The sequence below is a fragment of the Astyanax mexicanus genome, chromosome 5, assembly GCF_023375975.1.
Source record: "Astyanax mexicanus isolate ESR-SI-001 chromosome 5, AstMex3_surface, whole genome shotgun sequence".
NCBI classification, from domain to species: Eukaryota; Metazoa; Chordata; class Actinopteri; order Characiformes; family Acestrorhamphidae; genus Astyanax; species Astyanax mexicanus.
This window is the reverse complement of record NC_064412.1, coordinates 17,565,834-17,580,449: the sequence shown is the minus strand read 5'-3', so window position 1 is coordinate 17,580,449 and position 14,616 is coordinate 17,565,834. Positions and strand designations below refer to the sequence as shown.

General features: G+C 37.5%; 1 protein-coding gene across 2 annotated transcripts; it reads right to left on the bottom strand.

Annotated features, from left to right (window-relative positions):
• Positions 1-2,599: 2,599 nt before the first annotated feature.
• On the bottom strand, positions 2,600-11,637 carry eif4bb (eukaryotic translation initiation factor 4Bb). Of its 2 annotated transcripts, XM_007249126.4 has the most exons (15): positions 11,554-11,637; positions 9,589-9,729; positions 9,168-9,373; positions 8,613-8,729; positions 8,472-8,526; positions 8,188-8,328; positions 7,904-8,089; positions 7,621-7,737; positions 7,241-7,499; positions 7,037-7,110; positions 6,532-6,751; positions 5,698-5,720; positions 5,515-5,608; positions 4,398-4,470; positions 2,600-3,801 (listed from the first exon to the last, which is right to left on the bottom strand). In XM_007249126.4, the coding sequence occupies exons 1-15, from the start codon at positions 11,564-11,566 to the stop codon at positions 3,724-3,726; spliced, it is 1,797 nt and encodes a 598-aa protein (XP_007249188.3). In that variant the 5' UTR covers positions 11,567-11,637; the 3' UTR covers positions 2,600-3,723. The 2 variants fall into 2 exon arrangements, with proteins under 2 accessions (XP_007249188.3, XP_007249190.3); XM_007249128.4 differs by lacking the exon at positions 4,398-4,470.
• Between the last annotated feature and the right edge of the window lie 2,979 nt (positions 11,638-14,616).

Below are 14,616 nucleotides of genomic sequence, written 5' to 3'. Positions count from 1 at the left end.
CATTTCCCACTTTGTAATGCTGACACTTCTTCATACAACATTAAAAGATATATACTAAGCAATGAGAAGTTACAGATTTTATTTTGTCCAAATTATTCCTGCCAACATGTCTTGAAGTGTGTAAACGTACAGAGTTATTAACACATTATTCTTCTTTTAAAAATTCACACATTCTCTACATAAACATTATTTTTCCCAGGTCCAACCTTTGTTTTGCAATGTGTTGCAAGGCTGAAATGCAGGAATGGGTGTATATTTACAAACTAAATGACCAATAAATCATGAAACATAGAGATCATACTGTCTACAATCAAATATAAATTAAAGTGAATGCAAAAAACACCATCTTTTTATTAGCATTTTCTGTACTGTCTTAACTTTTTGATTTGGGTTGTAAAACAAGAGTATTAAAAGAGCAATCAGTCAAAAATGTGAGCAAATGTGCGAAATGGCTAAAGGAGCCCAATTTCCAAACACTTGATAGGGTTTTCTGCCCCACCGTCTCCTCCCCAGACATGAATCTCACACAGGTTGCCAAAATGACACACAGTGGCTAGCGACGACGGGTCTAACTGTGCAGCTAATCAGTGAGTATATAAAACATAAAAAAATGTGTGTTTGGTAGTTTATTTCTTTGTTGAAATGTTTCTTGGCAATAAGTCTTATACCCCCAAGTGCTGCCAATCGGGTGCGTGATTTGCACTGAATGGCGTGCAAGATTTGACTGATCTGGATAGGGCAAGCTTGAGAGGATTTGGCTAATTTTTCATTTTTCAAGCTCTACTGCTCATCCCACAAATACATGTTCCTTACAAATGTGGCACCAATAAAAAAGCTTTCCAACAGTATAAGAACAAAAATAATAATCTACCAAAGACAAATTTCCTTACTTTTCATGCTATATTTTATGTTTGCAATGTCCAAAATGCTCATCTCTCTACTACACTAGTGATGCTGGTAAATTTCCTAGCCATGGTTAATGAACCGGATTGAAGCTCAGTGATCACCTATTCAGCAGAAGAAGGAAAAAATAGTTATCACCAATTTCCATGGCTTCAGAAAACTGTTTGCATGCTGTTTTCAACAACTGGCAACCCAGGGTGTGGAAATTGGACTGGGGGAACGGTGGTGGTCAGGTTCTAAGGGCTATTATTCACTGGTTTCATCCGCCAAGTTTTACATGTGACCTGATCATCCAGGGAGTAGGAGGGTCCGGCTAACTGGCTAATCCCTCACTATCACACAAAAGCGTGAAGTCACTCTGAACAGAGTATCAGCCCTGCCACAGGGGAACTCCTAGCTCCTTCAGCTTTGTAAGTTTCAGATGGTAGAATAAAAAGATGAGCAAAAGGTCCTTTGGCCATGTTTAAACACATATGGAGAGCATTATATTTGACGAGAACAGCCTAGCAACAGGAATTAACATTTGGAGAGCCTGAACTGAGTGAAGAGACCTGCATTTTTAATAGCACTCTTCTACATTAGCCAAAGTCCAGGGAAATAAATCATTATTGTCAGAGGAGGGCTGGCCATCTGGACATTCTGAAAAAGTTTAGAATGGCCTTCCGTCATGGCATGTTTCCTCAACAACTCTTAAAGGCACACTAGTTAAAATTTAAGAAGCAATAAGATTTAGAGGTTAAGTAGATGAGCCCAAAAACACTGGAAAATGTTTGTTCTCTTTAGATGGCATACCCAGGCTAAAACATTTGAGAGTTATTTTAGCATAAGACCACATATCCTTTAATTTTTCATGTACAGTTGTGCTGTTTGGCCTTTTTTAGTGACAACAAACTCTTAGAGGGTCAAGATGGTGTTAGCATTTTTTTCTTGATATGTGGTGATGCCCACTACAAAACTGGCTCCTTTTTAGAGACATTTCAAATCTATAAACATTGATATATCAACATCTGCAGCAGCAAGAATAATTTAGAGCATTTACTGACTGGTAGTTCTTTGTACGAGTTTATTTGTCACTACCTACAGTCGACAAGTGCGATTTACACTTCGAGCTGAGAGACGAAACTGTATCTGTAAGTGCAGTTTTTGTGTATTGATGTATAACCCAATTTTGAAGATTTTACTTTAAGGTACAGTCCCGATTTAGCACATTGCTTCTCCTGGTGTTTTTTTTGTTTTGTTTTTTTTACAACAGGGGATCACTTGCTTCTTACATGTTGTTTTAGCCAAATAACTGCAAAATGGATAATAGGGCATTAAGTCTCTTACGTGTCCTATTATACATGTGCTAATGCAACTCATTTTGTACATTTTTAAACAGGATGAAAAAGGTAAGAAATTCAACTTTTGCACCTTTGATATAATCAATTTAAAGATCAGGACCCCACAGAGAAGGTATTATTTGGGTGGTGTATGTGTGCAGTGCTGGTACAAATGGACCATACACAGCAGTGCTGCTGGAGTTTTTAAACATCTTATTGTCACAACTAGCCTGACAATAGTCCACAAGCATGAAATATCCAGCCAAAAGCGTAATATTTAGGCCTGTTTTAAGACCCAGTCTGTCTCTGTTAATAAAAGTGTGGATAAAAATACATATAATTGTAATGCAACAGTCTATTTAAAAAGAATACACAAGTGGGTAATGTATTTTATTACTGTGATACATTAAGTCATAATACAAGTTTCTGAGCATACAGTGGGCATCACTAGTAATTAAAGAACATGTTTTCGATGTCACAATAAAAGTGGATTCAGATTCAGTGCAGAGTGCAGTGTGATATGTTAAATAAAATTGTCCTTTTTGTTTTTAAATATAGCACTAGCAGTGCACAGTCATCAAAGGGGCGAACTAGGCTATGATGACGTCCACAAAAGCTTTATTGTGCCACTGTTACTACTAACATGCCTAAAAACATTGGGGCATCACCAGACAGCCCCTCTTATCTGTGACAGAATGCAGATGTGCACAGCGGGAAGTGCATGCCCTGCAGTTGCAAATTAACTGGATGCTAATTGATGACTGTAGCAAACATCCTGTACAACCTTGAAACTGTGACATAGAATTTCCTTCTTGGTTAAATACCAGGAGATATTTAGGCAAGGTTATATTTATAATCCAGCAACAAATATCTGTATCAGCCCTCCCTTGCGTTAAGATCATTTAACCAAAAAAAAGAACCATCTAAAAGCCACTGTTGCACTCTGGAATTGTGTACATCTGATATGGGACAGTTGAGACCAACGGCAGTCAGGCAGCTGGTCTTTACCAACACTAGACTACACTTCCAACATGTACTCTTTCCACCAACACTGAATCCTTTTCAGCAAACAGACAGGATGGATTCATTACATTTGCCCATGCAGTTAACCTTCTCAGCTGAACCAGGACAGGCTTTGTACATGGTGCCCAGTCATGTAAATAGCACCAAACAAGAGAAAACAAAAAACTGCAGTATTTTACATACTTTCAAATTTATTTAGAACAATGCCTTGCAAATTAACGATTTTCAAATTCCTAAATGCAAGTGAGTATCTAGTGTCTGAGTTTTGTACTGCTTTTCCTAATTAAAACTAGTCAAATGAGTGTATAGTTTGAGAAACTTGATAAACATTATGATCAGAACTCTGGCAAGCTTTGCCGTGGTCCCCACAGTCACTGCAGGAACTCGTCTTTCCTGATCATTCAGTATTTGATCTTTAATTTTGCTCCAATCTCTTTTTCACTTGCTTCCATTTCATTCTACTTTTCTTCAATCCCACTTAATTCTCACCATCTTCATCCTCTCCTTGGTCACCATCCATCAACAGGGCAGCATACTTACTGGCTGAACTGAATTTCTGCAGGCAGAATAACAAGACGGCAAATTAGCTTGTGTTAGAACTGAAGATGATTCATCACCTAAATGTCAGATAAAAAAGACGACTAATTCATCTAGAAAATGTACAACTTTTATCCAACAAATCAACTGCACAGCTAATAACAATAAGTGTTGGTCTAGAAATCACGCAAGTACTTGTAAACAATGTAAACTATGCAGAATTTATTTTAAGTTCAAAAACCTCATATCGATTATAAATAAGGCCAGCATAATATCTGTGCTTCAATGGCTCCACAACTACTTGGACCTCTCTAATTAGCACCTGATGTCTTGGCTGGCATCAATGATCACTTGCACAAATGTATCAATTTCTCACACAAAAAAAATAAATAAACGTTAAAAAAAATGAAAGATCATCACACTGGTTTTGATCATTTTATCTGCTTTGTTGTGTTGTGGTGAGATTCTCCCTTAGAATTGTCTGATGGCTGCAGAGGATTCGGTTTGATTGGAAAGTGTTGATTAGGAATTTTAAGCAGTTACGTTTTTTTTTCTTTGGTCAGAGCAACTTTTAGAAAGTAATCTTGGGGGTTTGGGGTTGTGTGTGGGACTCACCGGGGGTGCAGTCTCCTCATATTTCTTTGGCTCTGGTATGGGTTTGGGCTCCCTCTCTCGTTTGATCTCTTTCCTAAGAATCACCAACAAGTGAAATTTCAAGACCAGCTCAAAAAGCCTCTTGCTTTAAGCTAAAGGTGACCTTCTTGTATGACTTTTTAAAACTGTAGACCTTATATGCCTTCACATTAAAGGTAAAATGAGATGACAAAGAGCAACAGTTTTACCCTAAAAAAACTGGGGATTTCCCTCTTCATCTATTTTATTTATTATATGGTGAGCTCATGCTCTTCATACATATTAGGGCTGCATATATCAATTTTTGTTTTTTTTAATAATTAATTTTATTAAATAAAATTGATATCTGTTCATTGGGATTTCTTTATGTGGGTTTGTAACATAAATGTGAGAAATATTAACATTTCTCATACAACAATAATAGCACTGCTTTACCTGAAATGGACAATTACTATTTACACTTAAGAACTAGACTTAATTTTTTATAGATTTGTTGTAATTTGGGATTATTTAATAAATGGGGTAACATATCGTTAAGGTAATTACAGTAAATGTAATTTGCCATTTTCTTAAAGGAAGAAAATGTACAGGCTGCAATGTTTATTCCTACACTGACGTTAAAGTGAGCAGAAATATACAAAAAACGTCAGAATAAGTTAGATAACGCACAGTGAACAGCTATGTGACCATTAAAAGCAGCGCTGCAGAAATGCCTTGACATGAGTTAATGAGGGCAGTACTGTAAACTGCAAATTATAGATGGCTAGAAAAACAACTGTAAAAGAAGCACCCCAGAGCATGTTGCCCACATGCCAGCATTAAGGTGCTATTATACCAAGCTGACCACACGCCCCGAAAGCTTGTGCACAGCAGCCATACATTAGCAGAGCTTACAGAGCACTGCATTCTTGTCTGAATCTGGTTCTCCACATCTAAAATGCACAAAATTTTGGTGGGAGTAGGCTTTTAGTAAGTGGAGTAGCCATATTTGAATTGCATCATCACGTAATGCAAATCTAAGTATATCACAATCAAAGATGTTGATTATGCTAATGACTTGTTCCAGCCCAAACACAGTCATTTAAATATATAAGCCTACCTATCTTTGTTGGGACCTTCTCCATCTCGACCTTGTCCTCCTCTCCCTTGAGACATGCCTTTCTCCCTATCTGCCCCATCCAACTGATTCTCTTCTAGAAACAGCAAGAAGAGATAGTATCAATGCAAAAGTTCTTTGTTTGAACTGTATTGCTTGTCTTAATTGTACTGCAGATGTTCTTACCTTCATCTCCCAAATCTGACTGGCTGTTAAAGAAAAACATAAATGTTTTAATAAACAGCCATACTAGTTTAAAGCCGTCTTTTAAACAACACATATACAAACCATTTCTAACTTTTGTTAAAATTATTTACTATGGCAAGTTATTTCATTCTAAAAGCTTTTATAAATTAATTAATATTAGTTTATATAAAGCACATTATAGTTTAACATGAAAGAGCTGTCCAAATTAAAACAGAAATAACTGATTTCTCACAATAAAAGAGAGAAAACACTGATATCTGTTTATTCTTTGGAAGGGCTCAGGTGTTTGAATGCACTTTAGATATACTGTATGCAATGGCGTTGGCACAATACCAGAGATTGCAATGGTATCATCAGTAGTAGTCCACTCTTTCAACATTATATACAGGAAATTGCAATTGAGCTATAAACAGTTTTAAAAGGACCAAATGTTAAAGTATCCAATCGCTTGTGAAGTTGTAATATATAAAAAAAAAAGTATTGAACATTCGGTGCATCATGCAACTCTAGTACACACACACCCACCATGTGAAAGGCTTGCTGTTCAGTAAATTAACTGCATCAGTGCAGAGGAAAATAAAAGGTGCAGGGTAGAAATACTTTAGAACTTGGACTGAGAATCACTTATCTACACCTTTTTGATGTGCAGTTCTATACTGCTATGCGTTACCTGAACAGTGCCAAAGCTTTCTATTATACTAATGCTATTCTGTCAAAAAGTTAAAACTGACAGCATTACATAAAAAGGTGGTAATTTTACAGACAGTTGCCATGGGCAATTATTCTTCCTAACTGCAGGACTATAAATCTTACCTGCTCTGCTTGTAAGCAGCTGTAGATGGGGCATTTGGGCTTCCACCTGTGCTTCGTTTAGCCCATGCATTCTCCTTAGGGGGAGGAGCTGGCATAGTTTTAAGTGGGAGAGCTCCCCGACTTGGTGAGGTTGGTGTGCGTAACTCTGAGGAGGCAGGTTCATCCTCCTGGCCACTAAATACTTCATTCTCTGAATGATCACTCTGGTGGCTTTTAGGACCTACCCAAAAGGAACACAAAAATGTGAGGTTTATGATCTTAACATAGAATTACTTTTCATTTAATTAACAAGAAGTAGACAAACTTCCACACAACTCTATAGCTCTGAAACAAAGGTTTCCTGCTCCTGGAGTCTTTTTCACTTTAGATGTTTTGGTGTTGGAGCCAGAAAAACACCAAAACATGAAAAGAATACAACCTCCAGGAACAAGATGGGAAACCTGTGCCAAAAGACAATGTTTATAATGTGCTGAAGGCCACAGACTAATGTCCAGCAAACAGTTACCTCCAGGATGTGTGGAATTGTTTCCTGTGCGCTCATGCTCACTCGCAGACATCTCACTGCGCCAGCTGGGGTCCCTATAAAAAGAAGGTACAATATTGCCTGTTTTACATTTTTGCTTTTTTGCAGAAGAACATTTAACGGAGCAACCCACCTCACTGATATTGATTGTTTCTACAATCATTAATCAGCATGTTGTCAACTCACCGATCTCGTGGCCTTCTCTCTGAAGGTCTGCCTTTGTCATCATCTAGCTGTCTCTGCAGTCGATCCTGTTCCTTCTTCAGCCTCTCCTCCACTTCTCGCTCCTTGGCAGCAGTGTCTACAGGTTTGGCGGCTCCAAAAATGGAGGCAGACCGGCCACCAGCACTGGTGGTACTGGTTTGGGGGGAGGTGCCCCCACTTTGCTCCTCATCTTTTGGGATGGTGCGAGGTTTCAAGTTCAGTTTGGGTCTTTGTAGCGGGGCTAATCAACACATGACAAGGATATTACATATTATATTCTATATGAACTTGAAGAAGCTGTTTAATACAAATCCCAAATATGCAATCTCTTAACATACCCTAAAACCACATCCAAATTTTACCTCTCTCCTCACGCCTGTCATCCCGTCTCTCGTACCGGTCTTCATCTCGCTTGTCGTCGTAGTCACGCCTAAAGCCACTACCAAATGCTCGCTGGCCTCCACCACGAGAGTCAAATCCTAAAATATATATAATGTATATAATGTTCAGGTATAATATAACCTGAACATTACTCACAATACATTTACCTGATCATTGCAATTTCTGTGGCTGGAGTCACTAGCTGCTAGGAAAAAATAGTTGCAAAATTCTTCTGGACAAGTTCCCTGTACAAAATGAACTAACCTCCACGTTCGTAGTCTCTGCTGCCTCGGTCATCATAACGATCCCTGCGATCCCTGTCGCCATAGCGGTCCCGGTCGCCAAACCGGTCCCTGCGATCCCGGTCATCATACCGATCTCTGCCGCCATAGCGATCATCACGCCATGGGCCATCTCTGTTCCGATCTGACTCATAACGATCACGTGACTCTAAACAAAGACAATATTACAAGAATTATAATTAACCGTCATTGGAACTCAATAACATACATCCACAATTATACACATGTAAACTGGAAACAACATACTTTCTCCATAGTCGTCATCTCTACGAGGCCCATCATCCTGGTCTGCACTGGGTCTAGCTCTCCAATCAGAATCTGTCTTATCAGGACCAAGGTCCATTCCACGGCCCCGATCTCGTCCTGACATCATACCACTATCCCTCTCTGTGAGAAGGAAACATTACAGCTAATGATGTGGCTATAACTAAATATATATGAACATTTGAAAAGAGTCAGGTTATGAGTACAGTGGATGAGAGTGTAGCTTCTGGTTTCACAAGTGACCTGTGTACCTGAGATTTACATACCTTTGTCATTGGACTGATCCGCAATATCTACTCGAATCCGTCTGTTCCCAAGGTTCTACATAAACATCAACAAAAAGCAATTAACAGCAAAGAACAGACTTGTACTTCAAATAAGTTGATCCAAGTTAAATCCAAGTATACCTCCTCATTCAGAGTGAGAGCCTGAAGAAGGGACTCAACGTCATCAAACTCAGCATAGCCAAATCCCTTCAGCCTCTCCGGGTTATTGGGCTCTCTTGGCAAACGCACTGCACTGATCTGAGACCAAAATTAACACACAGTGACTCCTTTACTCTAACCAATGTGAAAAACACTTTCAGGAACCATGTCAGAAAATGTGTGTATTTGAATTCAAACTAAATTTAGATTACAAGAATTAACAGGTCAAGATCATATGACATATGACAATTTATTCTGGATAAGAGGTGCGTATCAGTTATTCTGTTAAGGTAGGATAATGTGATAATCAACTCATAGCAAATCTCACAATCCTACAACATTTCTAAGCTTTAAAACACAGGTGAAGCTTTTCTTTTTTTATCTGTATACAATATGCACTGAAATGAATCAAATAAATACATGAGATTCATGTTAATGTTGTAGACACTTTTTGCAGAAACTGTGTGCTAGCCGTGATTCCTTAACATCCACAAGGATGCACTACACCCCCATAAAGGTCAAAAACCCACTCCTCACCGCCAGGCCTCTAAAGAAATCCTTGATGGACTCTTCACTGACGTCATAGGGGAGGTTACCAAGGAAGGCAGTGTAGGGTGGGCTGCGGGGCAGACGTGAACGGTCAACGTTTGGCTCCCTGGCTGCACGAGGAGCAGTTGGCAAGAGTGAACGATCAATGGGCGGAGCACGATATGAGTCTTCCTCTGTGTGCCAGGAGGTAGACACTGGAGAAAAGGAGAGAAAACACACAAGGATAAGTGAGAACAAAATGAAGAAGAAAGAAAGAAATACAGATTTAGGAAAGGCAGAATGTGTCTTCTGTAACAAATAGAACAAGAAAATATGTGTTTAATTTACCAGTAGCACAGAAGTGCTGAATAACCACCATAACAACCAAAATTTAATTTTAAAACATTCACAGTTCTCAACCAGTTCTTACCTTCCCCTTCAAAGTCATCGGTCTCATCTGCCCAACTGGTTGGCTTTGTTGGCGGGTAATATTGTGGTGTCGAACCTTTACTGTCTTCCGCAAGGAAGTCAGTAAGAGTTAGAGTCTTGCCCTTCTTATTCTTCTTTTTAGCTAGAAACAGAGCATAAGAAATGAACAAGTGGAAAAGTATTCATTTTACATATATTGTCAGGCAATAGGCTGCACAGCTATTGGGTAAGCAAGACTATTATCACAGGATACATGCACCTTTAAATGTTAAACAATAACCACAGCTACACAGTTGGTTTGTGTGTGCATACAGATAAAAACGAGGGCTGTGACTGGACTACCATAGATAAGGAGCCCCAAATGTACAGGTCTTTGCTCAAAAACTGCAAGCCTAACGTACAACAAAACTTGCAAAACACCTCTGAAAAGCAAAATAAATTTAGAATGTAAGTAGCTGCAGCAAATGACCATACTGATTTGCCAAGCATTTAAATATAATACCATAATATAATTTAGTCATTAATCTAATATAGTCATTAATCAGTCAATACACAGGCAGTAAAGTGTTAAATGCATAAAAAATAACATTATAACATTAACTTAGTCTAATATAGGCCTGTCACTACAAGAATTTTTGTGAATGATATACCATCCCAACAATTATTCAGATAACAATACTGACATGATGGTGATAACACAAGGGCATAACAAAGCAATTATACCCTTTTAAGACATAACATTTTAAATTATCTAAAATACAGTTCACTGGTATATATGTAAACATAAAATAAATACTATAGACAATATCACGATTATCAAATATTGTTAAGGTATAATTTGTTTGTTATGCTAATCTTATATAATTACATTACTGGAATTTAATGGTCTTAAAATGACAATATATCGTTTTGAGTTTCTGGGACAATAAATCGTCCACATAAAATCTTGTTGTGATAGGCCTACCAACAGAAAAAAGGCCTGAAAAACAGCAAACTAGGTAATTAGACTACCAAACAATAAAAATAATAAGTTACTTCGCTTGAACATAATGCTATTTTTACTGCAAAAAACGAAGATTTTGTTCACAATTTTTAATGTGAATGTTAATTTAATAACGACATAATATTGGTGATTTCACTAGACCTTCTTTACATTTAATTGTTCAATTGTAGCATATATGGACAGGGCCTCCAAAACAACAAACTGCATTAATAACATGAACACAAATGAGAGAACCTAGGTTAAGCTACCAGCTTTAACTCACTGCTGAGGTAACACGTTAACGTACAACAAAGACAAAGGAGAAATTCTTAATCTGTGCTTAAACACAAATAGCTAGTTAACATAGCTAGTTAATTATTAGTTTAACGCTTCAGTAAACTGCTGCCTATGAGAAAATGGTTGTAATTGTGTGATTGTAGCGCTATTATATAAGATATCTAGGTTAGCTAAGCTAAGCTAAGGCTAGGTTAGGACTTGGGTTAGGAAGCACCGCGCGCTGCTGCCCGTTAACGCACGTGGAGAAGATCGCCCCGCCTACCGGAACTTTGTGCGCATGCGCGGTATGTACAAGTCCCTACCGAACAGCGGCTGTACGATGATTATTTATGCTACATAACTCCATACGTCACGTGGTTTCATATTTCCAGCAGGTTTAAGTGTCTGGAAAACATCTCGCAGTGTCTCAGAGACTTAATGTCCGCCTATAAAACAGCCCTGCGCCCCTGAGCCCCCCGCTCCCCGGAGCATATGACTCCACAACTAGCTGGCTAACCGCCTGCTCTCGCGCCGGCCTGCTCGGCCCTCCGCGCGGCGTCCGTTTGGAACGGGCTCGCGGGTTACCGTCACTAAACGTTGCGCGTTACTGCGGATAAACAGCGGTAAATCCGCAGCGGCGCGTTTCCGCCGCTTTTTCTCTCCTTGATACAAAAAACGACACAGACCGCAAGTCCACATTGAGCTCACCTGATGCCGCCATGTTGGAAACTGTGTACGTCGCCGAGACCCGGATGAAAGCGTCACTATGGCGCGTGGCATGGGGGGGCTGGAGCGCGCGCATCATTTCTGCAGTAAAAGGCCAACCTAAACCTAAACCTTAAAAAAAGTTCTGCTCTATAAACATCCAAATATTGTGTCAATATAGCAGTAATAAATTATAAACACGATTAATACCATGGAAATTGTTTTTTAAGACATGATGGTTTTATTTATAACCTTGATTTTCTTCTTTAATAAGACTTCAGCAGTTATTATCAGACCCGCTTTACTGACTGGCTTTGGTTTTCTTTTTTTTTAAACATTTTTATTAATTGTATTTATTTCGTCCTACTATTTATTTTATATTAGTTTAGTTTACCATTTGGCCCTCCTAACATTTTATTTATTATTTTATCTGTTCAGTTCACTTTATAACCTTAGTGTTATTTTAAGCTACTTATATGTTTTAGTTTTCTTTATTTTTATGTTTATTTTCTATTCTAATTATTTATCTCTTTATTTAACTGCTTTTAATTATATATATATATATATATATATATATATATATATATATATATATATATATATATATATATATATATATATATATATTATTAATATATAATAAATCATTTTGGCAATTACTGTAAAAAAAACTAAGTTTCTTTTTTTTTTTTTTTTTTTTAGCTTTTTTAGCAAACTACATCATTTAGCTCCATTCACATCCATTCATTCCGTACTTACGTACTTCATTCCGTACTTCCGTAGTCTTTTTATAATCCGGCTCCGGTTTAGCTGCGCTTTCATTCGCGTGAAAGGGAACGAGGCTCACGTTCGTTATTTGTAAACTGAGTCGTTCAGTTCCGTGTACACGTTCGTGCACTGCATTGTTAAGTTTACCCCATTAAACAAGGACGCAAAGCCTGAATAATTTGAAGCATAAAAAGAGTTAATGAGTACATACTGTTGATCTTCACCCTAAAGATGACAGACATCCTATCTGCAAAAACTTATTTCAGGGAGGTAGCATTAACCTTCCAAACCAGATTTTTGGTAATTAAACCCTTTCCATCTTTAAAATAATGTACATCTACATTACAATGTACAATGAGGTGCATGTGGGTCATAAATTAAAATATGTGAGCAATAATGTGTAAATACGTATATTTAAATTCTTACTATATTATTTATTCTTGTTTTTTTATTTGTGTCCTTGTGCAGTTAGACCACATTTGTTAGATTATTCGTCATGAAGCAGTGGTTCCTTGCATGTTTTGGGAGCTTCTTTGCTCTAAAAAAACTGATTTAATTATCAGCTTGTATCAAAACTCAAAATCTAAATTCTAAATTTTCTATATCCACAGAAACCCCCAAGCTTCCAAAAATAGAGAGAAGGCTCAACCCTAACCTTCTCCTTTAACCTCTGAGGCGTAGACCCCATTTTATTTTTTTGACTGTCTAAAAATCTATTACAACACTATATACTAGTATCATACTAATCTAATCAAATACTACTAATAATATTACATGATTTTAAATTAAGTGGATAAAGTACAGCATCTTAACATCTAGTTTAACTAATGTTTGCCATGTTAATGAACTGGTCCAACATGTTTAAAAAACATGTTTAACCCTCTGCAGGTATTGTAGACATCACTGTTAGTGCGACAATGAACACTGTTATTGTTTCACCCCTATCCAGCACGGAGAGACTGTCAAGATGCTGTATTTGTCACTCTCTCACTATGTGTCTGTGTGTCTTCCTCTCTTGCCCTAAGTTGCTTGCTCTCTTACTCACTCCCTCTGAAAAATTATTTTCGTAATATTGTATGTAATTTTCAGGCATCTGGGAGCCTATAGTAAAATGCAGGAGACTCCCTGAACTTCCATGACCGGTGGAATCTCTGAGGTGCATGAGTACCGGTAAGTGAGTGATTCAATCTACTCCCTTGGCCTTAATATGTTTCCAGTTCACATTCTCATTGGGGGTTTTACCACAATGAAGTATGTCTCTATGTGGAAATGGGGATGGATTTCGGATGAAACCTCAAATTCTTCTTTTCTTCATCCTTCAAAAACTGAAATAAAAACATGAAAACTGATGAAAAAAACATCTTATGGACATCTCATTCCTTCATAAATTTTCAGAGTAATCAAACAGGAAAGGAAAGGTAAAGCTTCCAGTGTGAGGAAACACAGGTACATCCTACTCAGAGTTGTTTGTCTTGGTACTGGTCTGTGATACAATTTTTCATCGCCACTCTGTTTCTAATAAATTATGACATTTAATGTGATGTTTCTCATGTGTTTGATTTTTTATGAAGCATGCCACTGAGAAAATTAATTCATAATAAGAAATAATGTAAATAAGAGTTTGTTCAGCAAAACATAGGACATAAATGTTGGCACCAGAATAAAAACATTCCATTTAAAAGGTTCTTTTGACTAGCTTCTAAAGTTCTTTTCCGCTGAATATTGTTGTGATTTTTTTATTGTTGTGAAAGCTCTTTGTTCTGCTTCTTGGAAATACTGAAACACAAATGCAGCAGGTGGCCACAGCAAGGAAAAAAGTGCAGCAGCTTCCTTCTTCTGCCAGAACGTGATGAACATCTTAGTGTTCATGCATGTTTTACACTCCCTCCATTCACTGTGGCTCTCCACAGCTATGAATGTGTGTAAATACATTGACATACATCCTAATATAGCTTTAATAAAGGAATCTTTCTTAGCAAAATACATGTACTGTCCTGTAAAATTTCTTCAAAATTTTATTTGAATTGTCATACTAGATAAAAAAATCTGCTTTAGACTGAAAAAAAATTGGGTTTACCTTAAAATTTAAGTATGAGACAAAAGATCAACATCAAGATCAGCTTTTATTTCCAAGTATTTACGTACATCTGGATCCGATATACAATTCATAAGATTTTTCTTGTGCGCAAAAGTATTGGAACATGTGATTGTGGTGTTTTCGCTTTTACTATACAAACAACAAATAACTCTAAATGTCTACGGTCAGTTTCATATTTGGGTTTTGCCTGTGTGTGGTCT